Source organism: Candoia aspera, chromosome 2 (assembly GCF_035149785.1).
Source record: "Candoia aspera isolate rCanAsp1 chromosome 2, rCanAsp1.hap2, whole genome shotgun sequence".
Classification (NCBI taxonomy): domain Eukaryota; kingdom Metazoa; phylum Chordata; class Lepidosauria; order Squamata; family Boidae; genus Candoia; species Candoia aspera.
Window position 1 is genome coordinate 246,541,638 of NC_086154.1, and position 25,108 is coordinate 246,566,745.

At 33.7% G+C, this 25,108-nt stretch overlaps 1 protein-coding gene across 2 annotated transcripts in view; it reads left to right on the forward strand.

Moving 5' to 3' along the window:
- RICTOR (RPTOR independent companion of MTOR complex 2) overlaps window positions 1–25,108 on the forward strand; it is a 72,486-nt gene that overhangs the window by 12,327 nt on the left and 35,051 nt on the right. Inside the window, exons 3-24 of one of the 2 annotated variants that reach the window (XM_063295730.1) lie at window positions 976–1,073; window positions 3,870–3,934; window positions 5,523–5,654; window positions 6,659–6,722; window positions 7,833–7,959; window positions 9,419–9,588; window positions 10,482–10,549; window positions 10,694–10,761; window positions 11,205–11,287; window positions 12,825–12,912; window positions 13,427–13,517; window positions 13,637–13,703; window positions 13,826–13,906; window positions 14,683–14,783; window positions 16,003–16,165; window positions 16,466–16,567; window positions 16,663–16,709; window positions 20,066–20,201; window positions 20,985–21,032; window positions 21,643–21,845; window positions 22,501–22,627; window positions 24,274–24,438. In XM_063295730.1, the coding sequence (XP_063151800.1) occupies window positions 976–1,073; window positions 3,870–3,934; window positions 5,523–5,654; window positions 6,659–6,722; window positions 7,833–7,959; window positions 9,419–9,588; window positions 10,482–10,549; window positions 10,694–10,761; window positions 11,205–11,287; window positions 12,825–12,912; window positions 13,427–13,517; window positions 13,637–13,703; window positions 13,826–13,906; window positions 14,683–14,783; window positions 16,003–16,165; window positions 16,466–16,567; window positions 16,663–16,709; window positions 20,066–20,201; window positions 20,985–21,032; window positions 21,643–21,845; window positions 22,501–22,627; window positions 24,274–24,438 (2,294 nt within the window). The remainder of the gene's footprint in view (window positions 1–975; window positions 1,074–3,869; window positions 3,935–5,522; window positions 5,655–6,658; window positions 6,723–7,832; window positions 7,960–9,418; window positions 9,589–10,481; window positions 10,550–10,693; window positions 10,762–11,204; window positions 11,288–12,824; window positions 12,913–13,426; window positions 13,518–13,636; window positions 13,704–13,825; window positions 13,907–14,682; window positions 14,784–16,002; window positions 16,166–16,465; window positions 16,568–16,662; window positions 16,710–20,065; window positions 20,202–20,984; window positions 21,033–21,642; window positions 21,846–22,500; window positions 22,628–24,273; window positions 24,439–25,108) is intronic. The other variant, XM_063295732.1, reaches the window with a different exon arrangement.

Here is a 25,108-nt window from a genome sequence, read left to right on the forward strand (position 1 = left end):
TAAGCATAGTTTCAGTTAGTGACCACTTCACTTAATAACCAAGTTGCCGATCTCAATTGTGGTTGCTAAACGAGGACTACCTGTAGTTTGATATTATTATTATTATTATTATTATTATTATTATTATTATTATTAGATTTTTCTAAATAACTCTGAACTGGCGGTACTTGAAATCTAAATAATTTCTGCAGCAAAATCATTTGAATCTAGAATTATTCTTGGCAATATTTTGCTAAATGTTCAAAACAAGAATATAGATCAACCATATTATATTGTCAGTGATGTTAAATTGTAGGAAAGCAACTTATCCGATCTATTACGCATCCTTAAAATCAAAAGTTATAACAGTTCGTGGTACTTTCATACCAATACCATTGATATAAAATACCATTCTTTTTTATCTCTTTTGCTTGTAGCTTTTACTTCTTAAATTCTGTAAAATGTTTTCTATCTTTCTCTTTCCCTTTCTCTCATTCTTTTACCTTTTCTATTTAAGTGGTATTCTCATTTTGAAAAATATTTTTTGGGATCTCGTGATTTTCTATTATTTAGAAAATAATATTTTCTAAAACATTCCCTTCCTCCAAAATTTTGAATTTCCTTTGATATTATAGCAGTCACAAAAAAATAAAGTTTTTTTTAACTGCATTGATGGTAACTGAATATTTAATATTGTCTGCAGTTGATTACAAGGTGACTAACATAAAATAAAAGTGGTTATTTTTAGTCTTTAATTCAGCTAGAATTTTGTCTTTTAGATCAGATAAAGGCACAGATTTATAAATAAATAATAACCCCAGCATGGAATAAGTTTGTGTATCAAAACACATGGCAAGAATATTCAAAGTTAGATATTAAGATAATTTAAGGAGCCTCACTGTGATCTGTTTCCTAAAGGGCACACTTTTTTATTGTTTTGGTTTCTTTATACGGTTTCTCTAACTCTCGTCTATCTATACCACATTTCTTTTGTAGACCCCTCTGATAACTTGAGAGAGATTCTTCAAAATGTGGCCAAATTACAAGGGGTTTCAAATATGAGAAAACTTGGCCATTTGAATAATTTTACTAAGGTAAGAAGCTTTGTAACTATTACAGCATTATATTTTACTTTTATTAGTGAATCAAAGAATATTTATGTTTTAATAATGTCATCAAATAGTAATGGGATTGCTAAATTGTTTTAAATTACTTGGATATCCACAACTTTGCAGTACAAGAGCTTGAATAAGAATGTGACTTCTGTGATAATGAACCATGTTGAGTAGGCATGTGCAGATTATTTGATGTATAAAAAACACTGGATCTGCTTCCAGCAGAATTATCTTCTGGGTATGTTCATTCTTGTGCAGAAGACCTTGAAAGGGCCATGAAGCAGTCACCTGAGCCTTTAGCTGTTTCATTCCTCCTTTTTGCAGATCCAGAAAGGCATGTCAGAGGATCTGCTCAGCCCTATATTGAATACATTTTCAAGATAGAAATTGAGATTTTGGATAAATGTGATTTATTTATTTCTAGGATTTACTTAGTGCCTCAGTTGACTCGGATTCTAGGCAATGTACAACATGTAATAACGATAACATAAAATTATTATTATTATTATATCATAATACAAAATAATATAGATTAATAAAAACATTCTTCTGCCAGTGGCTCCACACTGATCAATTCCCAAAAGTCAACTTTTTACAACCTTCTGGAAAACTATGAGTGTGGGAGCCATCTTTGCTTTGGGGCAACCTTAATCCAAAGGAGGGGAGACCCCACAGGGAGCATCTACTATCAAGCTCCTTTCAATTGAACCTCATCATAGCAGCTGTCCCCTGGTGACCTATATTGTGCAGGCAAAAATGGTCTCTAAAATACTCAGGCTCTGAGTCATATAGGTTATAATAAGTAACCAGTGTTTTGAATTGCGTGTAGTAACCAGTGCAGCTCCCTAGTATAAATTTTGCTCATAGATCTTTGGAGCAGTGCCAGCTCAAGGTTATATGATGCCCCTGGGCCACATTGACTGCTGGAACCATCTTCTGCCAATGCGAAGTTTTGCATTTTTAGAATGATTCAAAAGAAGGGGTGGTATCAGTGCCTCCAAAGCTTTGATGCCCTAGGCATCAAGTGTCCTAGGTTAGTGTCTACTCAGCCTAAAGCCAGCCCTGCTTTGGAGTATTTTATAAACTTCCTTCATAAAATTAAGCATCCACACAAAATGGAAGAGAAGTATAACACCTGATCTCTAAAGTCTCTGTTCTTTGAACTGAACTGAACTGAAATGCTTCATAATGCATGAATGTGCAAATACAGCACATCTCTTTATATTGTCAAAGCAGCTGAATCTTTTGTAAGACTCCAAAGCTGGTTCAGAAGCTGCTTGTGACTGTATTTGCATGAGTGTACAGGTGCATTCTCTTTATTTCACTTTCTTCATACAGCATTTTCTTCTTGTATTCAAGTGAATTCTACCTACTGTAGAATTCCCCACACAAAATTCCCCTCTACTGTCAAGAATGTTAGGGCAGGTTTGAAATATGGAAGGATGGTGGGTCATGCATATGGCCAGTTTCTTTCTTGTGTTGCTCTTACTCTGTTTAGACATAATGTTTGAACTGATCTCAAGCAAATTCCTAAATGTCCAAAGAGCTGCCCCCATGTTTTACAGAATGCCAGGAATTCTTTGGGTTATTGGAATGTTCCTGTGGTTAGCTTGATGGTAGTTTTGAAGAGAAAAAAGGAAATATATGAAAAAAATATTTCTGGTATATCATAATTTAGAAATTCTGTGAATTAAATAGGTAAAACTATGATGCTTCATTTGTGAAACTTATAACTAAAGTTCCCAACATCCTTTAAAATAACATTTTGAGCAAGCAATAATTATATGACTCCATTGATATTGTGGAGACCATGTGGAGACAGTTTGAAAATTATGTTTTATATAATCCAAGAGCTGCTTTTTAGAAGAAAAACTCTGAGAAAATTGGTGTGCAATTACTTATTCCTGTTCAGTTCTTTTAGGAGCTTTAAAAAGTTGAAGTAACAAAGAAAACTCAACACAGTGAAAAACATTAGAAATTAACCCTAATCTTTTACTACTATATAGGTTTTAAGCTATTATTCTCATTTCCCCTTTTCAGAGTGCTTATACTAGTTTAACACACTTGTTTTCCAATAAAAATATTTCTAAAATAAATTTGGGTGGTGTAAAGCCACAAGCCTTTTGTGCATTTCCTGATGCCTCATTTTCCTAGTATCTGTGCTTTTAAGATTATCCCCCACTTAGTATACAGTACATCTTTACTATAACAACTGACCTACATAGCAGGGTATCAAAGAGTTGAATTATTTTTAAAAAATTATTTTTGTTAACTATTTACAGGCAACTAAACAAAAGTTATATTGGTGAGTTTTGCTTTAAGAATGGTAGTAGCATTACCACAAAAATGAATTGGATGAAGATGTGAGTGATAATCATTTTTTTGAAATTCAAGATTGTGTGGAGTTGCTGTTTTCAGAGAAACCAAATAATATATATGTCATTTTTAATTTATGTTTTTAAACCTGATAACCTTGTAGTGTCTTTTAAGGTAATTAGAGAATCCTGGATACATCTGAAAAATAAAGCAGTTTTTCAGTCAATCCAGTTATCAGTAGCTTTCCTTTTATGAAGTAATCTTTTAAAATAATTGGACAAAAACTAATGAGAATAATTCAACAAGGCCATTTCTTCCTGTTCTAGTAATATCCTGGAAAATTGCTCAGGATGGTTAATTGGGAAGCAGTGTAGCTAGTGGGATGTGAGGAAATGTTTAGTTGGACTTGTGAATTGAGTTTGTTGTTGAAAGTACTGAAATGTATATGCTTACTTGCAGCTTCTTTGTAATGCTGGTCATACTGAAGAAAAATTAGGTTTTACTTATGAAGATATTATCATATGGTAAGTGTTATGTACTGTAAATAGGAATCTGATGGTTGAGTTTCTGTATTAAAGAGTAACAAATCAGAAAGGGGCTTTATCCAGAGGAGAATTATCATGGCTTGTTACAATTAGAACTAAAGGCTAGAAATTCTCAGTCATGGGTAAGAAAGTGGAAACAGAGCCTTAACGTGGATTTAGGCTGGGCACCTCTTCAGACCCGCTAACAATTGTGAGCAGTAGAGATTATTAGCTTGACAGTTACTCCTGTCCCTGATGCACAGTTGGGATGTCCAAGTTATTCCTTAAACATAAGCCTGTTGTGTAATGTATCTTGTTTACTGTTAAAGTCCTGAAAGAAAACCTTTCATTAAAATTGTTTGTGTTTAAAATAAATAACCAGACACTGCCAGCCATATATTGGGATAGCAAAGAATCTAAATAATTATATACAGTGGGTATGCAGATAAATACTACAAAATATAGTATGATTTGATCTGATCTGATATATTTGTAAAACAATAAAATTGTAATATGTTATAGGTGTCAGTATGACATACTTTCTTTTGGAGGTGTTAGAGAAATACTTTATTTAGTATTTATTTAGTAATTTACATGCATTTTCTTTCCTTTTACAGCTAAGGTGAACAATAATATCTTAATCATTTACTACTAACAGAAATGAGTGCATTATATTTCTATATTAAAATCAGAAACAATTTTAACAATATCAGTTTTATTTTCAATCAGGGCTATGCGGTGCTTTAGATTTGGTTCCAGAAAGGTGCTCTGGACCTGTAATAGTGTAAACTTACTAACTGTCTGCAACTCTTTAAAGGCCATCACAAGACTAGAAAAAAGCACAGCTCTTTTTAAAAGTTGCAGACACGTTTCCATGTGCTTTTTTACCCAGTTGGCCATTCTTCTGACTTTCAAAATCTTATAATGTGCTAAGCTGAAAACCTCTGGGAAAAACATGATATACCAGTATAAGATTGAAAACATTTATCTGTGCAGTGATTCTCTACCCCATAATAGTTTCACTTTTGATCGAGTATCCCCTTAATTGAAAGCAGTGAATAATTGGCCTCTGTTTGTATACTTGCAACTACAGAGATGAGCTTTGGGAGAATTTAAGCTCTGTAGAACCTTTTTAACTAAAGAAACCAAAAGATTTAACAAATTGGCTTTGGTGAGTTGGTAAATGGTTTGAAACTTTGCAAATTTGGGATTATATAATCCTTTAACAGATGCAAATGTGTTTCTTCTGTGATAGCAAGAATTCTGAATTAGTGTCAACAATGTTTACCAAAAACTGTAAAATTTTGTTTTATATTTATATATCATTCTCTAGAATGTTACTGTTTTTAATTTAGCTAAATATATAATATGTTAGATATTTAGTGGTTCCTAAACAACATATTTACAGGATTTTATACATTATTAGCTGGTGAATAGAATGCTGTAAAAAAGAAAGAGTTGAGTATTACAGTGTTAAACTAAATATAATTAGATGTAGCAAGTTAATCACATAAAATGGGGTTGGAGAATATAGAATGGATATACTTTGATCATGTATAGCCTGACTAACCTCTTTATATGATCACAGTTTGCGGTTAGCTTTACTAAATGAAGCTAAAGAGGTGCGAGCAGCAGGACTCCGAGCTCTTCGATACCTTATCAGAGACTCCAGTATTTTACAGAAGGTATTAAAACTGAAAGTGGATTACTTGATAGCCAGGTAATTATCAAAATAATGCTACGGTAATATAATTTGGTATTGCTCAGATTTTTCATGAGAATCTGTTATTTATATGACCCTTCAACAGTGCCCATTTTTATTATTAAGTTTGTAACTTGGGCCTCCTCCCACAGGAATCATGATTCCATCGTATATGTATTTTCAGTGTATGTACAGGATTCATGTGTATACAGAACTTCTGCTTTCAGTCATATAACAAACATACTGAAATATTTTTTTTAACATTTCTGAAATTACAGTATGCCCCATCCAAACTGTTCTATGAAGCAATTAAATTCTGTAGGCCTCTTGCTTTAAGCCACATCTAGTCTGATAAAAGCATCTCTTAGAGCCTCCTGTATGTCTTGTAGCTCTTGGGTTGTTCTTGCTGACTTTGTTATCTTGTTGATACTTGGATTTGGAGCAGTAGAGCTACAGTCATTTTATAAGTAAATAAACTGGAACAGTTCATGGTGGAGGCTTTGAGGCAAACAGTTGTTTGGATTATTTTGCCTCCGCAGTCTTTAAAACTTGAATCTCATCTACGTATTCTATAAAATAATTTTGGGTTGATTTGAGCATTTTCAGCCACCAGCAGAGTTCTACTCATAGTTTGAGAGGAAGTGAAAAACATAATTGTTGCTGGTTCTTTCTTCCCTATGCTACCCCTGTGCAGTCTCCTATGCATGTACCAGAAGACTCCACTTCTCCCTGCAAATGTTTTGGAGGTAGATTAACAAAGGGTATAAGGAAAACATCACCTGTTCTATTTTTCCATCAGAAGTATTCCACAGGGTCAGCTTTCAGGGGAGGAAGGAAGCTTTGTGTGTCTGAGAGGCAAATTCTGGATCCAAGTCACCCAATAATAAAGGAGCCTTGCTGGAATTTTGACGTCTGAACCCTAAATACAAGGGACTAATGCATTAAATGTTTAATACAACAAACCATGTTTTTATAGGTAGCTATAAATATATGTACATAAATATATATCTATTTAATTTTAGATGCATAGATATACAGCAGAGTAATGAAGTAGAACGAACACAAGCACTTCGTTTAGTCAGAAAGGTATGTGAAGACTCATAGTATAATACCATCATTTATTAAATTAACCATATCAATTTTTTTTAAGACTGAAAAATAATTAATCAATCTAGCAGATAGCTTGGTTATTTAATGTGGAATACAGCCCTGGTAATGAAATTCAGTTAACATGGTATAAACAAGATTATAAATATAAACAACTATACAGATAAGTATAACGGTTTGGTTGTGTCCCTCATCCATTGCCACAGTTCTGACCTTAGTACTCCCTGTAGCCCCTGTGCCTTTCCAAAGCCAATCAGAGTCAGAGGACTTTCAGATATGGAAGAATTAAGATATGGAAGAATATTCTTCATATAAAAGAAGCATATACAATTGTGTAACATTTAGGTACATTTAGCTCCTATGCAGGGCTTCTGGTCGATAAATACAGTATTTCAAGGGCTCTGTAATATTCAGGTCCACTTTTTGAGAACCCTCTTAACACTATTCAGCTGTGTACCAAATGCCGTACGCCTTTTAGGGACTGGACAAAGCCCATTGGAAGTCAGGACACGGTTAGCTGTAACTGAATTCCGGTTCAAAATGTATGTGTTCCATTCTACTTTCTTACCTTATTGATGACCCTGGTTTAAAATTTCATCTCAGAAAATTAGTCAAATTGATCTCTCTCCAAATCAACTATTTTTAATGGCGCATACAGGACTTTTGGAGTCACATTTGGAGCTGTATGATGCTCTCATATTCCCAGGTTTTCCACAGACGGTATTATTTCTGTGAACATTTCAGGTGGAGAAATTATTCTTATTGGGGCACCTTTTGAAGTAGCTTTTAAGTATGTTTTTGCTATTCTTCAATTTGTGTGGATAAATTGAATAAAAATATCTTGAAGATGCTCTAGCAGCAATTGTTTCCTTTACTGTGGCTTCTTCTTTGTATGGCTATACACCAGTTATCTTTTGAAAAAAAAAAAGATAAAAAATAAAGAAGTTATAGAGATAAGAACAGAATACCAAAACAAAATGTTCAGGCAGGTGAAATACAGTTTAATACAGATAACTGAATATTTTGCATTGTTCTTTAATTGTGCTATTTATGCAGTAAATATGTCCTTCTTTTTACATTGCTTTGCAGATGATCACTGTGAATGCTTCATTATTTCCCAGTTCAGTTACCAATTCTTTGATAGCTGTTGGAAATGATGGCCTTCAGGAGAGGGACAGGATGGTTCGAGCATGTATTGCTATTATCTGTGAATTAGGTAAGAATTTTAAAAAGTATTCCAGTTAAATATGAGATACTGATTAAGGATAGTTTGAGAATGCTTTAAAATGTATCGAATGTTAAATTTTTATAGTATATAATTAATGCCTCATAAGTAAACAATAGGTATTTTGTGAAGTAGAATTCTGAACTGTGGAGTCCTTGGTGCTCTCTGACCTGGGTTGTTTGCTTGCAGACGTTTCATTGCCCGACTAGGTAACATCATGATCATCTGCAAACAAACAACCCAGCTCAGAGAGCACCAAGGACTCCACAGTTCAACCCTGAGCTGCAGATTCTCTCTTCTGTTGGAATTCTGAAATACCAGATTACTTAAGAACATAAGAATGGTTACATTATGAAACCAAAATCCATCTGTCCAGCATTGTTTTTCACCAGTGTTAAAAATACATGAAAAGCTCAAACATATAAAAGGATTAAGACAATGCTCTTCTGGTGTTTCTTTTCATTTTTTAGTTCTCAGAGTTCTGAACATTTCTCACAATCCTTAAAAATATATGCTACTGTACTTTTTACAGCCATTAATAAAATATGCTTTTATTTATTTTGTACTTTTAAAAATCTTTCTGTGTTGATGCCTCCTATGTTTATATATTTGAGCTCATACGTAGGTTGATTTTATTTTCTAACTTTGGTTTGTTTTTATTTTTATCTCAATGATATAGCTCCATAAAACCCTGAGGATAGCTTCCAGAGGGCAAATAAATTAATCCTAAAACTATAAATGCCAGTTAAAAAAAATAATCACAGAGCATACAGTTCCCATAAATTAACCATTCAGCAGCTGTCAAATATATCAATAATCATAACCAGGCTGAATTTAATTAAAAATAAAAATAATAAGCAGTGTGCAAGTTGCCAAAGTCTTGTAATAGGTAACTTAAAATATACTTTCTTAAAAACTGCAAAATGATAAATATTTTTGAAAGAGGAATATTGCTGTTGAGCAGGTTTAGGACAGAGAATCAAGCATCTCACAAGGAATACATTTAATGATTTTTCGCTGCCCAGAGTCACTGGTTTGAGATGGGCGGCTATACAAATTGAATAAAGAAATAAATACATGATTTGGTATGAAATCCTATACAACACACCGGGGAGTATGCACCATTGAACATATTAAAATTTGTTTCTAGATCGTAAATACCTGTTCTGATTTGTATTCTTAAGCAATTTGAAATTGAGTGTTAAGTAAGAGTCCTCAAAGTTTCTGTAAGGAATCCATTATGGATTGGTAGTGAAATTATTATGTAAACTTGGAAATTTAGAGAATTTAGAACTATTTTATAGCATTTTGAAAAATGAATTTAAGATATAATTTTAATATTAAAATTTAAATATAAGATTTTTGTCTTTGTGGAAATGTAATTAATATTAAAAATTCTTAAAATATTAAAATATTTAATATTCTCTAAAATGGAATAATTTTCTTTCAGCAATTCAGAATCCGGAAATAGTTGCTTTCCGTGGTGGTCTAAGTACCATTTTGAAAAATGTAATAGATTGCCAGTTAAGCCGTATAAATGAAGCTCTCATAACGACTGTCTTGCATCTTCTTAATCATCCAAATACCCGACAGTATGTGCGAGCTGATGTAGAATTAGAGGTAATTTTAAATATAATTTTATTAATGTTTCTATTTGTTCTGACCTTGAATTGTTTATTTAGAGGAAGTTTTCAGTTAACAGCCATGATTTGGACTGGCAACTCTGTCACTAAGTGACACGGTCATTAAGCAAGATATCACATGACCACGACTAACTTACAGTCTCACTTCCACCGTGGTCGTTAAACAAGATATCACATGACTGTGACTTACGATTTTACTGCTGGCTTCTCCATTGACTCTACTTGTCAGAAGCCGGCTGGGAAGTGCGCAAGTGGTGATCATGTGACCATGGGATGCTGCAACAGTCGTAAATGCCTGCCGGTTACACAGCATCCAAATCTCAATCACATGACCGCCAAGATGCTCTGACGGTCGTAAGTGCAAGGACTGGTCATAAATTTATTTTTTCAATGCCGTTGTAACTTTGAATGGTTGCTAAACAGGGCAGTCATTAAGCAAGGACTACCTGTATATTACATAGTTTTGGAGCTCTGGCTTTTGATAGCAGAATATAATCTATTAACATAGAAATGTGATACTTGCATATGTGTACATGAATTATCCTGCTTTTTTCAAAATAAATTGAAAATATTTATGAAGGTAGAAAACAGATTGGTTCATAGCATCTCATCTCCCAGTATCTTCCATCTGTTTAAAAATAAGCAAGATGATTTGAGTTTAAATGTAGGGACAGGCTGCATGTTTTCATGTTAAAGCTCAGAGTAACTGTCTCATGCCAGTTCTATTAAAAAGTAAGAAGCTTCTGATTGGCAAAAATATAAATAATATGGGAAAAGAGGGCTTTATTTTGAAAAGCATTTAAATAGATTTAAATACCACAGTAATATGCACAGTGATAATAAGAATGATGCTAATGTTCTTTTTTGTAGCGGATTTTAGCTCCGTACACAGACTTTCACTACAGGCACAATCCAGACACTGCAGAAGGACAGCTCAAGTAAGTACATAACCATTCTCTTCTATTCCCATATTACCAATCTGTGGAATATGCTCTTAACAGCAATACCATTTAAAAGAACAATAAAACATAACAGTTTCAGTGTAACTTCAGAATCTTTACCTATTAATGTTTTTATAACAGAGAGGACAGAGAAGCACGGCTTTCTGCTAGTAAAATGGGAATTGTGGCGGCATTTCGATCTTGGGCAGGTAGGCCATTTGTTCTCACTTTAACCAAAGTTAGTAAGTAGAATAAAATGCTTCATAAATAAAGCAGAATTTGCTGGAAACAAAACTTTGGGGAATTAGTGTGAGCAAACTGTAGATGGGAAACTTTTTTTAGGTAAGAAAGTATTAATAAAAGGATGAATTAAGTGATAGCAGAATATAATCAGCACTTTCAGTGCTGAAAAAACAATAATGTGTACTGGACAAGTAGATAGTTTAGATTATAATGTATTGATGCACCCATCTTGTTCATGATCGGTTTGTTTGTTTGTTTGAATTTATTGACTGCCCAACTCCAGTGGACTCTGGGCTTTAACAGACTCTGAAACTTTAATTGAAGTTTCTGTTTATATGTTCAAATGTAAAAACTTAATACACAATCCTACTCTACTGTTATATAATTATGCATTTCATTTTGTTTTCAGGTATAATCAGTTTATGTAAGCCTGGGAATTCTGGGATCCAGTCTCTTATTGGGGTGTTATGTATACCTAACATGGAAGTGCGGGTACGTGTTCAACTTCTGCAGTTAGAATTGTGAGATTTACATGTTCTTCACAGGCCATACTCAGTTCTCACAATACTGTTAATCTAGGAACTGTATAACATTTATTTTCTCAGGCATCTATATTGTGTGTAAAAACATGTCAGAGGCATTGCCATGCATCGCCATCTGTATTTGTGGGGATTGCCTGCATTAAACTTGGTTTTAAATGGTTATAAATCACATTATGGTTTAAAATACAGTAGAATTTAAAAACTTTAAATGCACTTTCCTTAATGAAAGCATGAGGAATTACCATCATATTCAATAGACTTATTTTACTCATTTCATATACATTAGCTGACATGCATTATCTCAGCCCAATGCAGATTGTTTATTCATTACAAATATTTTTGTAGAACTTCTATTACAAAGCTTCCCAAAGCAATTATTATAATCGTAAAAAATTCAGAGCAAAAGCAAAGTAAAAGCATCTGATTAAAACTAGAGATACTGGGGGGAGTTAATGGCTGAGAAAGACCACTATAAAAAGGTGGCTTCCCCCCCCCCCACTGATGATCCCACCATTAATATTATCATGTTTTGTTTTATTTTAATGCATTTTTATCCGTATTTGTATAATTTTATATTTTATTTGTGGTTCTGGTCTATAACCGTAATAAAATATTGATTGATTGAAGGTGGCTTAAAAAAAAAAGACTCCTAAAACATGCCGGTGTTGGTGTATATCATACAGCAGAGTGGAGGCTATTCCACTTGATAGATGCCACTGTGGAGAAGACCTGCCACCCATACTACCACCAAGTGATAATCCCCCCTTTGAGGTGGGAGTTCAAAAGTTGCATACACCTTCATGTTCTTGTAATGGTTTGTTGTGTGCATTAGCATAGCAGAAAATGGTTCTGTTGAACACTAAGATTATTCTTCCACCCCAGGTTTTGAATGTGTATAAAGATGAATTATAGGGAAACCTTAAAGGAAGCCTAAAATCTCATTTTATTTACTTTCCTATATTTTTAATTACTATAAATCTTAAGTTCCCAACTAGTACTTGTGGGTGCCTGTATGTTTTAGGTGATATCTACCAGACTCTCTGTTCCATGCAAATTTTAAAACACATTTTAGATTCTTTTAACTAACAAAAAAAAAAAAAATGGGAAGCTTAAATGTTGGAAAGACAAGCACCAACCACACACATCATTTTTATTTCCAAGAATACCTATAAGTCACAAAGTATTCTTTGAACATAACATTTGGTAACTGCAGTCTAGTGCTTTATTTTGCACTTGGCCTAGCTGTTCCCCTGTCTTCAGAAAAACAAAAGTAAATCAGATTGGTACGAAGTATCCTGGGGAGACAGTATGCTAGAGAACATAATACAGAGCAATGCTGGCTGGGGAATTCTGGGAGTTGAAGTCCACCCGTCTTAAAGTGGCCAAGGTTGAGAAACACTGGCCTAAGTTGTGTTTGCTTTGGCTAATAGCTTCATATAAATATATTTCTGCTCATCTTTGAAATCCGATTCCTGTTTATGTTACAGCGAGGCTTGCTTGAAGTTCTGTATGATATATTTCGCCTTCCTCTTCCTGTTGTGACAGAAGAATTTATAGAAGCACTTCTCAGCGTGGGTTAGTATTGGAACTGGGGAAATGCTCCATGTTATTTGCTGGGATGATTGAGGAGTATTCCTATATCTGCTGCTGTGTTGGGACTTTAACCCCAGCTAAATTGCAATAATTATGCAATAATATTTCTTTTATGAACTTGAATCATGGCTTTAAAAGCTGTAAGCATTTTATTTATGATATATAAAGGGCCCCTTTGAGGGAAGTCATTTGTTATCTAAATTGCTAGTATTTGAGATGCTTTTTAAAAATAACTTATATTTGCACCATCACTACCATGCATGACAGATTTTAAATTTAAGATTTTTTATGATGTGGACAAGACAAGCAGGAACCTATTAGCAAGTATTTATGTAAATCTATCCCAGCATTGCAAAATAGGAAGAAAAACTGCAAAGAAAACAAAGAGAAATAATAATGCCAAATCAAACGAGAGGTGCCATGCAATAATTTTACAGGTATTCTGTGGCCCGCCTTTAAACTTAGAATTTTTTATTTCACATTTTTATTTGTGTAGATCCAAGCCATTTTCAGGACAGCTGGAGACTTTCTGATGGCTTTGTAGCTGCAGAAGCTAAAGTTATATTACCTCACCGAGCCAGATCCAGGTACTTAACTATTACCTACCCAGACAGAAAATACATTTTTGCCTCATTTTGATAATATGAAAGAGAGGTTAAAAAAAGAAGGTTAATGTGAAGGTTTGTGGCTTTTTTATTTTATCTAGGCCTGACCTCATGGACAATTATTTGGCCCTGGTTCTCTCTGCTTTCATTAGAAATGGACTCTTAGAAGTAAGTTCAGATTTTAAATTATTAAAAATTATCCCAACTTTAGTACAGTATGTTCACTGTAAAGCAACATGAATGTCATGTGTACACCACATACTTATAATTTCACTTCTTGATTATTCCAGGGTCTAGTCGAAGTAATCACAAGCAGCGATGATCATGTATCTGTCAGAGCAACCATATTACTGGGAGAACTTTTGCATATGGTAAGAGAGACTTGCTGATTTGCTGCTCATCGCTTTAAAAGTCATTAAGAGTTCGCCTTCACTTCCAAAAGTGAAGGACAAGGAAATAATGTTCAAAACTTAAAGGAAGATGCCAAGACACATTCATGTTGTTGTCTTACATTGGTAAAAGAGATAGAAGGTAACAAAAATGACTTTCTGTTCCCTCTTACTTTTATTATCTTAAGGTCTAATGCTTTTCTGAGTTTGGTGGGTTTGGTGTTGTGCATAACAATGACTGCCTCTTCTGTAAAAAACTGGGCAGTTCACTGCAAAATCCTTGCTTGTTTTCAATGCGTTGCTGGTGATCCTGAAATCTCTCTGTGTTCTTGGTTTAAGACCACACAGTCAAAGTTCTTTTATTAACTTGAGAACTCCGTCTACTAAAGTAACATTATCAGGTCATAATTCATCATTTCAGCAGGCTGTTCCTTTTTAGATTAAGATTGACCAATTGCTTGTTGGCTGCTTTAATTAACAGGTAATGTTTTGTGAATGGCTCTTCCATGTCTATTTCCTTTGTTTACAAGCAAGACAAGCAATTAGAAAAAAGCATGTTCTAATAGTTTTTTCCCCAATTCAATATTTGCTTTTTAAATAAGATGTTTATATTAATTATATCATTTGATATAAGCTCTGGTTTTATATTTATATTATAAATCTATATTAAAGTAAAACAGCTTTCACTGTTGGAGGGTGGCTAGATGGAAGAAACTGGACTTTGTTTCAAAACCCGTAAAGCTATTTCTGTTTTTCAGGCAAACACCATTCTTCCACACTGTCACAGCCATCATTTACACTGCTTACCAACTTTAATGAATATGGCAGCTTCTTTTGACATTGTAAAAGAGAAGAGACTGTAAGCATACATTTTAATAGCATGCTCTAAGATAAAAGTATCCACTTAGCATTCTTATACATCAGAGTACATCTTTATACATTTTATTTATCAAAATAGATATCTCTACTGATGAATCAGAAAGATAGAATTACTGCTCATTGAAAATTGCCTCCTATTGATTTTAGTCTCTACTACATCAGAGCATTTCGTCAGCACGGGAACACCAGTGGATAAACCCACTAGTGAACAGATTTTGCTTCCTGTATTATTATTTTCATCTGACAATTTCTCTTTCCAAAATAGCGATTAAGACAGATTGTGTTTATTTTCAAAAGAAAGCAAATATAACCTCCTCGTTTTCTTGTTTTGAAATTCCCAATTGTTTTCCTTGCATGTTGTATTTCAATTTGGACTCTAGATGCAAGTTGGCAAAAATTCAGAACACTTTATAATATATTCTGTGAAGCAAACAGCATGTATTTGTCTAAGTTGCACATCTATCACAGATTTTATTTGGCATATTTCTATACCAGCAGCACTTACTCAAAGGCTATTGTCTTGGCTTTTCTTTTTTCTCTTTTTTCTTTTTTCTCTCTTTTCTCTTTTCTCTTCTCTCTTCTCTCTTTTTTGTTCTTTCTGTTTATGGCCAAAGAGGACCATTGGTAGTGAGCTAATTTTTGCAAGACCATATTTTGTTTTTGTCATTTTGAATTTTATCAGTTAACATGTTCAGTAGTTGTTTCTGTAAATTTATACAGCATTCTAATTTTTGAAACAATTTCTTCTCCACTACAGCAAACACTAGTGGCACTGATATTCCTGCATAAATTATTCTACAGACAGTAGTCTTAAATCTTGGTGTAAGAACCAATATATTGCAGAATCAATCGTTATAGCATGTAAATTACATTCAAATATTTTCTGTTTATATCTAATAATTACCTGTATTTTGTAGAACAAATGAAAGATCCAAAGCCTGCATATTTAAGAATGTCAGAACAGTGTAATTGCTATTTCACGTAGGCTCCTGAAATGGGACTCAGCTTGCACTGGATTCAAATAAATTTATTTTAAAACATTCCGTGCTTCAGGCCCCACCATAGAAGTGACCTCTGCTCAAGCCATTATTGAGCTTTAAAGCCATCTCAGCATAAAAACCCCTGGGATCTACAGAATATACCAATCCTTTCAGATCCTTATTAAGTATAGTAATTGTATTAACATGTTCTTCTGGTAGACGAGCCAGTGCTGCACTGAACTGCTTGAAACGCTTTCACGAAATGAAGAAAAGAGGGCCTAAACCTTACAGTCTTCATCTAGATCACATTGTCCAGAAAGCCATGTCAACACATCAGCGAAGAGATCAGTATCGCGTACAGAAAGATATCTTTATTCTAAAGGTAGAGTTATCTATGTTTTTTGTAAACATGAAAAAATAGTACTTATATAATTTAAACCTAAACTTTCCTGTTATAATGGTTAGCAATTCTAAGTATAGACTAACATTTTTTTTCCCATTCTTATGGGGTCTTGGGGAGCCTGTCTCACTAGAAACTAATACAACTCTAGGGTTTTGGTTTCATTTTCTTTTTTAAAAATATACCTTTTGGTATGGTTAGTCTGAAATGTGGTGTTTAGTAACACAGAGGTAATTTTACAGTAAGATTAACTTATTTTTCTTTTCCCTTCTGGTGCCAAAGGATACAGAAGAAGCACTATTAATGAATCTGAGAGACAGCCAAGTTCTTCATCACAAAGAAAATCTGGAATGGAATTGGAATCTGATAGGGACCATACTTAAGGTAAGCACAGTGATATCCTAATTAACATTTAAGAATTGAAATATAAAGAAGTAATTGAAATAATTCTTACTATGCTTTGTATTTTTTGTTTTTAGTGGCCAAATATTAACTTAAAGGCCAACAAGGATGAACAGTTGCACAGGTATTTATCTACTATGTTGAGAAGAATAATTACAGAAATATTTCAGTTTGACTTGGACATTTTTGTTATTGTAATATTTTAGTGAGCAGTTGATACATTAGATAAAAAGAAATTAAATTGTCTTTTCCTCCAGTAATTTGAATTTAACTTCTTATAAATGAAACTATTTTCAGCTATTTTAGATCCAGAAAGAAACCTAAGTCCAGTGTAGCATTCACATAAGAAAGAAACTGGTCTAAACAATTATTTTCAGATGATGAACTACCAGCCCTCTGGTAATGGATATAGGGCAACAAGAAGTTATTCTTAATGGTGTTGAACGAATGGATGAGTTTTGAAAGTAAAAAAACAATTGTAACACTATCTTCACCATTCAGTTTGTGAGATCCTGTCACAGAGAGGATTGGATACTGTCACAGAGCAGGTCATAAAGAAGGATCTTTCTGATACTTCCAGTGGTGCTTGTTTTTATTTATTCAGAGAGTCAGGACACATAGAAACAAAAGCAGATATATGAATATTCTGTTGGGTGGTTTCTGATTTAAATCTTCACTCACTCATATATAAGAATACCCATGTACACTTGCATAGTTCAAATTCTAGCTGGCTAGGCAAGGTTTGAATTGCAGAAGAATTGAAATGGGATGCCCACCATGCATGGTACTTCCTATCATATGACTGCTCTGAAATACTACAGTTCCCATCCACTTTTATAATTTTCAGGAAGAACTGTCTCTTGTTTTGAGAAATACGTAGCATTTTGTGTGTCTTCATAGACATCTTCATTCTGGTATTTTTCCACTTGCTACAAAAACCTATTTCTACTAGAATAGTTTTGCTGCCTTTATGCACTGCTCTGAGTAGGTCTCATGCACTCTGTCTTTCTTATATATCCATTCATTCCTTCACACAAATACATAATACAGTAGAACACAATGTTAAGAATCCAGGAACATTAGCAATAGTGGTGACAATATACCCTTTGTCTGATCCTGCAGGCAACATTGAAAATGTATGACTTGTCATACATATACATGTACCTGTTCATGTACATATAACTTATTTTTTGCTCCATCAATTTATGGCATTATTTTATTGAAAATATATATTTTTTCTAATAATGCCTACTTATTTCCCACATAATGCATTTTTGCTTACATTACCTTACTGTTACATTATATTTCTCACATACTTCATTTAATTAAAAGTCAGATTCTGTAAGTGCTAGATGGCCGACAGAAGTATTTTTCCCTTTTCTCTCCACCAATTTAAAAAAGAACAACTGGCTTTTATTCTAACTGGCTACTTTTATGTATTTTCTCTCAAAATTTCATATTGAATCTTGTCAATTCAGGAAAAAGCATTTTACTTATTTGAAGTCAGCAGAGGGATATCAAGAATAGTTGTTTGGTTCACATTTGCAGATAAGAAACATAAAGGAGAAAGATTTGTGGGATTTAAAGATTAAATTCAGAAATTCAGAGTGTGCAGATTTGAAAATGTTTATTAGAGTCTTCTTTAGCTTATATAGTGGCCTCTCTTGACAGCATTATATTTTCATTTCATTTATTTTACATGTCTTAAGAAATAAGACAGATTTCCTGATAAGTTGGTGCTACCTCTTCTGTAATATAAGTAGTAGTAGTAGTAGTTTATTAATTGATTAGTCCTGTGACCTTATCAATAAAATAAAATTGAATTAAATAAAATACAATACATTGTCTAATTCCAAAAAGAAAATAGAGAAGAGAAAATACGGTAGTACTACACATATGCGATAATACAAGGAGTCAGTAATCAGATGTATGAATCTCCCTTACAGGATACCCCAATTTGTTCAGTGTATTGGGTTCTTTTGACTGCTGCCTTCGTTATAAACTTAGCAGTTCTGTCTACAATATGCACATTAGAACCCAGAAGGAAGTAAGACAGTCTGTGGTTTGGATCCCAGTGTACTGTTCTTTCTAATAGGGATGATAAATATTTAAGCCTAATGGGTACATGAAATTGGCAATTGAACAAAATATGAAAAATATTTTCAGTGGCTGGTGAACCACATATGCAGGTTCTTTCATGATATGGGAAGTGGTGGAAGCGCCCATATTTGTCCATGGAGTCCAACAACTCAAATCTACCTCTAGAATAGACCCTTCTTAAAAATCCTGGCAAGCTCATTGATAGACATTTTTCGGGTTGAAAAGTAATTTTATTCTTAGCCAACCATCTTAAAGATTTCTTTTTAGTCAAGAATTCCATGTCAGTTTGTGCACTGATATCCAGGACTCGCTGTTTAAGCATTTCCCTTGCCTGGGAGGCTGTTGAGAGCAAATACTGAATGGAAAACCCATGTCATGAAATAACTTGAAATAATTGGCTGATCCAAGAATTGAGCTGTCCCATATTTATCTGTTCCATTAAGCATATTTTAGGAAGTCAGAATCCATTGATTGGATCCTCAGCCAGTATGTGAAAACTTCAATACTTAAATGGCTATGTAAAGAATGGATACCTAATTCTGCTCTGACTGCAGGGGCAGATGTATTCTCATCAGTTCCCAATATGCATCTTAAAAAGCGGGTCTGAATTTGTTCAAGTGGAGTAGCTATATTTAAACCCCACAATTCTGCACCATAGGTCAGCACTGGAACTGTTTTGGCCCTAAACACTTTCAGTATAGGAGTCAGAGTGCCTGGATAATTGTAGTTAAATAATTTATATAATCTTTTAACACTTGCTGCGGCCCTTGCTGTAATATAAAATACTATATTTATATATAACTTTATCTTTACCAGATGCATGGGTTCAGAAGTATTGAGACTGAAAAGGAAATTCACCAACTTAAAAGCTCCTCTTGAGAATAGCAAACAGGGATGGCAGGAGGATTCATTTTTATTCAATTATTAAGATGTATATTTAACTTATCTAATGTGTGAGATCAACAGTACATTGCAGGTATGAACAACTAAAACAAAGGGTTACTGCATAAAAATCCTCAGTCTGAAAAAATGCCTTGTTGGAATAAAGAAAGAAAAAGTCTTGTTAAATAGCAAGAAACAGTGACAAAGACGTCAGATTAATCATTTCTTGAAGGAGAATGTCTTACCAAATAGAAACAGCTACAAAAAAAAGTTCTCTTTCATTTCTCAGCAGACTATTGAGTATAGTTTGACAGTAGACCCCAGGGAACAGTTAGATTTAATGTCACTGTGATTTTGTAAAAAATATATATATTGACTCTAAGATTTGAAATGATAAAACTATTCTATTGTATTATAAATAACTATAAACAAGTACATACATTGTCAGAAGCCTTTAGTGATTTTTTTTAATTGCCTCATTCTTTTGTTTGATGCTAGATTTGTACGACGGCTGATGTATTTTTACAAGCCTAGCAGTAAATTGTATGCCAATCTAGATCTGGATTATGCAAAGTCAAAACAGCTCACAGTTGTTGGTTGCCAATTTACTGAATTTCTCCTTGAATCTGAAGAGGTAAAATTGATTTTTTTTTTTTAGCCGAAATTAAGGACTGGCAGATTCCTGTTTGACGTATTCTAAATGCAAAATCATACAATTTTTACCAGGTTTAGCAAAAGTAGAAGTATTTAAATGAAAGTATTTAATTCTGAATCTTTAAAATTCAGTAAGAAATGCAGTTTAATCTTTGGGCAAAAATAGAATTCATAAAATGTATTGTTTATTCTGGGTGATAATAGAAAATGTAATATAAAAGATATTGGTAATGTTCTGCCTCAGTAAGTAAATTAAAAACAAAAAGAGTGTGACATGCCTAGAATCCTTTAGTGAAAGGATTATTCCTCTTCTTAACTTTGCACTTCAGGGGAATGGTGCCTGATTAATTAGGTTTTCCACTCAGTCTGACTGTTTGTCAATTAATAATACCACACTTTCTGTTTTAATACTGAAGGCAGTACAATATTTTGGAGCAACCACATTACTTTAATTTAAAAAATAACTAATTAATGCAGACCAACCAATCCCAAAATTTATTATTCAAAACACACAAAACAGAAACTGCAATCAGTTCAGAAACAAATAAAATGCTAGTTATACCTCCTAAGACTTGCCTTAGTTGGCACATTATCCAAGTAGTTTGTGTCTTTCATGTTTCAGAAGTGCATTTTAAGAGACAATTGTTCATTTAGAAATTAAAACTTAAAAGGTGGCATGGTTTTGACGCACTGGCCTGACCTGCTTCAGGGTATTGTGTGGAAGTGATACATGGGTTAATCAACATGCCCTTTTGCCCCTCAGGAAGGAAGACAGGAAGGAAAGAAGGAAGGAAGGCAGGTGCAACAAAAGGTAGATACAGACTTAACAATTATCTAAAGTTTCTACGTGTTCACCTTTTGCATTCCTAACTTTCTGTGATGTGCAAAAGGTAATAAAAATTGCTTGTTCCAGTTCCTTTTTGCTTGATTTTTTTTGACAAAACTTACTAACTTGTAGAAGAAAGCGACAGAAGATTAAGTTCACTTTTGTCAAAACCTGTCCTTGACTTGCCACTTTCTTTTTCCATTGTTAGCTTTGGAAAAACTTGAACTGCCTGTGGATTGTTTATATTTATTAATGCCATAATCCCCATAGGAATGACTTTCAGTTTATGTCAAGAACATTTGAGGGCATTATCAAGACTGACTGTCTCCACCTTTCACATGTGGTCTAAATTTCTTAAAAACAACTTCCTAGCATTGTCACATACATTTTTTATATTTTTTCTACATTACATATCCTTTAACTTTTTAAAAAATCATACAACTTACAGAAATTTTACAATAAATATTTTCCATTGGTTTTACTTTTCTAGGAACTCAGCAGTTTGTTTTATACCAAGTAAACTTGTAAATATATTGAGCAAGGAAAATCTTGCTAAAAATAACCTGAATAAACTTTTTGTTCTTTCCTTTTAAAGCAGGATGGGCATGGCTACCTTGAAGAGTTAGTAAGAGATATTGTACACTGGCTTAACATTTCTTATGGAATGAAACCAGAACGCAGTCTTCAGAATAACGGGTTACTTAACACTCTTAGTCAGCACTACTTCTTATTTTTTGGTACCCTCTCCTGCCATCCCCATGGAGTGAAAATGCTTGAAAAGTGTAATGTATTTCAGTGGTAAGTATTCTGTTACAAAAATAGTTTTTGAAATATTGGGGTTCCAGAAACTTTAACACAGAAATTATCTTAACGTGTCATAATTTCTGTAGAACTGAGTTTGTGGTAAACTGTAAGTTAGCTGTAACTAGTTAACGTTAAGTTTTTACTTTTGGAGGAGTAAGATGAGTTTTAGATTTTATTTGTAAAAATGTTGAACACAAATTACCATAGTGTAAAGACCACTGAAGAAGATAAATATATTCTTAATGCTTTCTAAGTAAACATTTCACATTTATAGAATGTAATTCAAACTAGGCACTTGTCATTTCCTCTGGGGGGAAAAGTGGTGGAAAAAGAATCGATATGCATTATTTCAGTTCCACAATAACTTATATAACATTATTACTTATAACTTATAAGTTATAAATGTTACAACTTACATAACATTATTGCCAAGTAACTTAGGCAAAGTTATTCTTTGGCCCAAGTAGCTTCAAAATTTGACAGTGGCAGTGGCACTAATGGAAGAACAAGAAAAGAAAAGAAAAGAGGTTTTTAAGATCAGTCTATTTTTCCTTAAGCGGGAACTTACTTTTTTAGATTCTTTTTTTGTTATAGGTATATATCCATATCTTACTAGAGTCCCATTCATTTTTTGTTTGTTTGTTTCCAGCCTCCTTAATCTGTGTTCCTTGAAGAATCAAGATCACTTACTTAAACTGACAGTTTCTAGTTTAGACTACAGCAGAGATGGTTTAGCAAGAGTTATCCTTTCTAAAATCCTAACGGCATCAACCGATGTAAGTGAAAAGCAGATGATGTTATTCGAGTTTTCACGCTGTGGTATAGAAGCTAAAATGATGAACTATGTTTGAATCCTTTCTCAGACATAAGACTAGCTGGGTGACTTGAGTCAGTCACTTTCTCTCACCCTTCACATCTCTATGAAGGAGTGACCCAAAAGATGGTAAGAGATAAATATATCATAATATTGAACATAAGCCTTGTAAAAGTAAGCTGTTCGTTCGTATCAGCTTTCAGCTGTCTTTCAAGATCATAGCTTCCCAGATAGCTTAGGACACGAAATATAATACAGACATTGGAATAAAATAGTACAAATATAACCAATTTTAAATAAATTCAGTTACAATAAAATACAGTTTTAGAATGTGGATCATGCTAAACATAATTAAACCTTTAAATGAAGCCATGGAAAAGAGATGAATTAATAGCTGCCTTAAATGTGGCCAGATTATATATTTCTCAAGGAATTCTTGACTAACAACTACCATTTCTGCTGTCATCTACTTTACTCATCTTGGTAGTTAGCCCTGGGTGTGGAAATTCCTCATTAACTTAAATCATGGGCAGGAACCTACCAATGAACACATGCTTCAAACAACTGTTTGAAGCTATAAAGGTTACCCTGGGATTCTTTGAGACCACCCAGAGTATTACGTGCCTTGTTCTTGGTGTGATCTTGGTTGGTCGACCACTCCTGGGAGGGTAACAATGGTGTTGAATTGCCTTCATTTCTACATGATCTGCCTGACAGTGGACCGGTGGAGTCCAAACTCCTTGGAAATAGTTTTGTAACCTTTTCCAGCCTGGTGAGCATTAGCAACTGTTCTTTGGAGGTCCTCAGAAATCTTGTTCCTTTGAGCTATAACACACTTCCACATATGTGTGTTGTGAAGATCAAACTTCGATAATGAATACCCAGAATTCTTTTCTTTAAATAAGGCAAGATCTCTCACACTCTCACCTTATTATCATCCCATTGATTGAAACACCTGACTTCAATTTCCTCTTCAGATGAGCTGATAATCCTAGAGGTTCATGTACTTTTGCCACACACACATCTGTAGCTCTGGACCATTTTCCTCAATAAATACATGAACAAGTACAATGTTTTTGACTCATTTGTTTAATTGAGTCATCTTTATCTTGTTTTAGGACTTGTGTGGAGAACAGATCATATTTGTACAGAAATACTGAAAATTCAGAGGGGTTCACAATTGTTTAAGCACCACTGTACATATATACACACTCTTGTACTCATACATGTCATATTTAACCCAAAGGAATCTAATTCTGAATTTAATATCTCTCCCCCCACCCCATCCTGGAAGGTTGATAGAAAAAGCTTGTCTGTGTCTTTTACTGCAATCATCATGAAACTAAGATTATCCCTCCCCCTCCCCATTTAAGGAGAATTTGGGGCAGGAGACCTAATTTTTCTTTCTAATCTTTCAATTAAATACACTATATTTGGGGAAAATGTTATGAAAGGCTGAGGCTTATAGATCAAGTGGACTCCCAACCCTGTTTTTGATGTGACTAACATTAATATTGATTGTATAATGACATCTATATGTAAAACCAATTCCTTACCATGTTCCATTTTCTGGTTTTCCATTAATCTGTTTTTTTCTTTCTTTCATAGAACTGTAGGTTATATGCTACAAAACACCTCCGAGTACTGCTGAGGGCCAATGTGGAGTTCTTCAGTAATTGGGGAATTGAGTTACTTGTCACACAGCTTCATGACAAAAATAAAGCCATTTCTTCTGAAGCACTTGATATCCTTGATGAGGCATGTGAAGACAAGGTGAGACTTTTTCCTTGTTCTTTAGGTGATGAAGAAATAAACCTAGCTTATTTTTTTTAAATCCTACTTTGGGGGTTGATGTAAAAAAATCAAGTTTTTTTTAATTAATACAAGCTGTGATGTGCTGTGATGACTTTTCCCAAATGTAATTTCAAAAAGAATAAAACGCAGAACTAAAACTAAAACTTTAATTATTTTTCTTTTAACTTAGATTTTTCAAGGCTGGCATTTTTTAAATAGGAAAGAAGCACAAATATCTAATAAATATAACTTAATATAGGCAGCTTATGAAAATAATGCTTAGATTACTATATACATATACTGTGTGTGTGTTTGTGTGTGTGTGTATAAACTGAGTGTGGATGTCTATCTTGGAATTTATCTTGGGGTTTATCCTTGCTTTTCTTTTTTGGTTATTTTTTGCCTTAGTTACTGATTTGGATTTTGTTGTTATTATGCTTTTCTTGTTTTCTAAATTTAGGATCAGACTAAAGAGATTAGGGAAGACCCACAGATCAACTAGATATGAGCTCACTAATATTCCTGATGAATATGCAGTAGAGGTGAAAAATAGATTTAAGGGACTAGATTTAGTAGATAGGGTCCTGGAAAAACTATGGACAGAAGTTCTCAACATTGTTCAGGAGGCAGCAACAAAATACATCCCAAA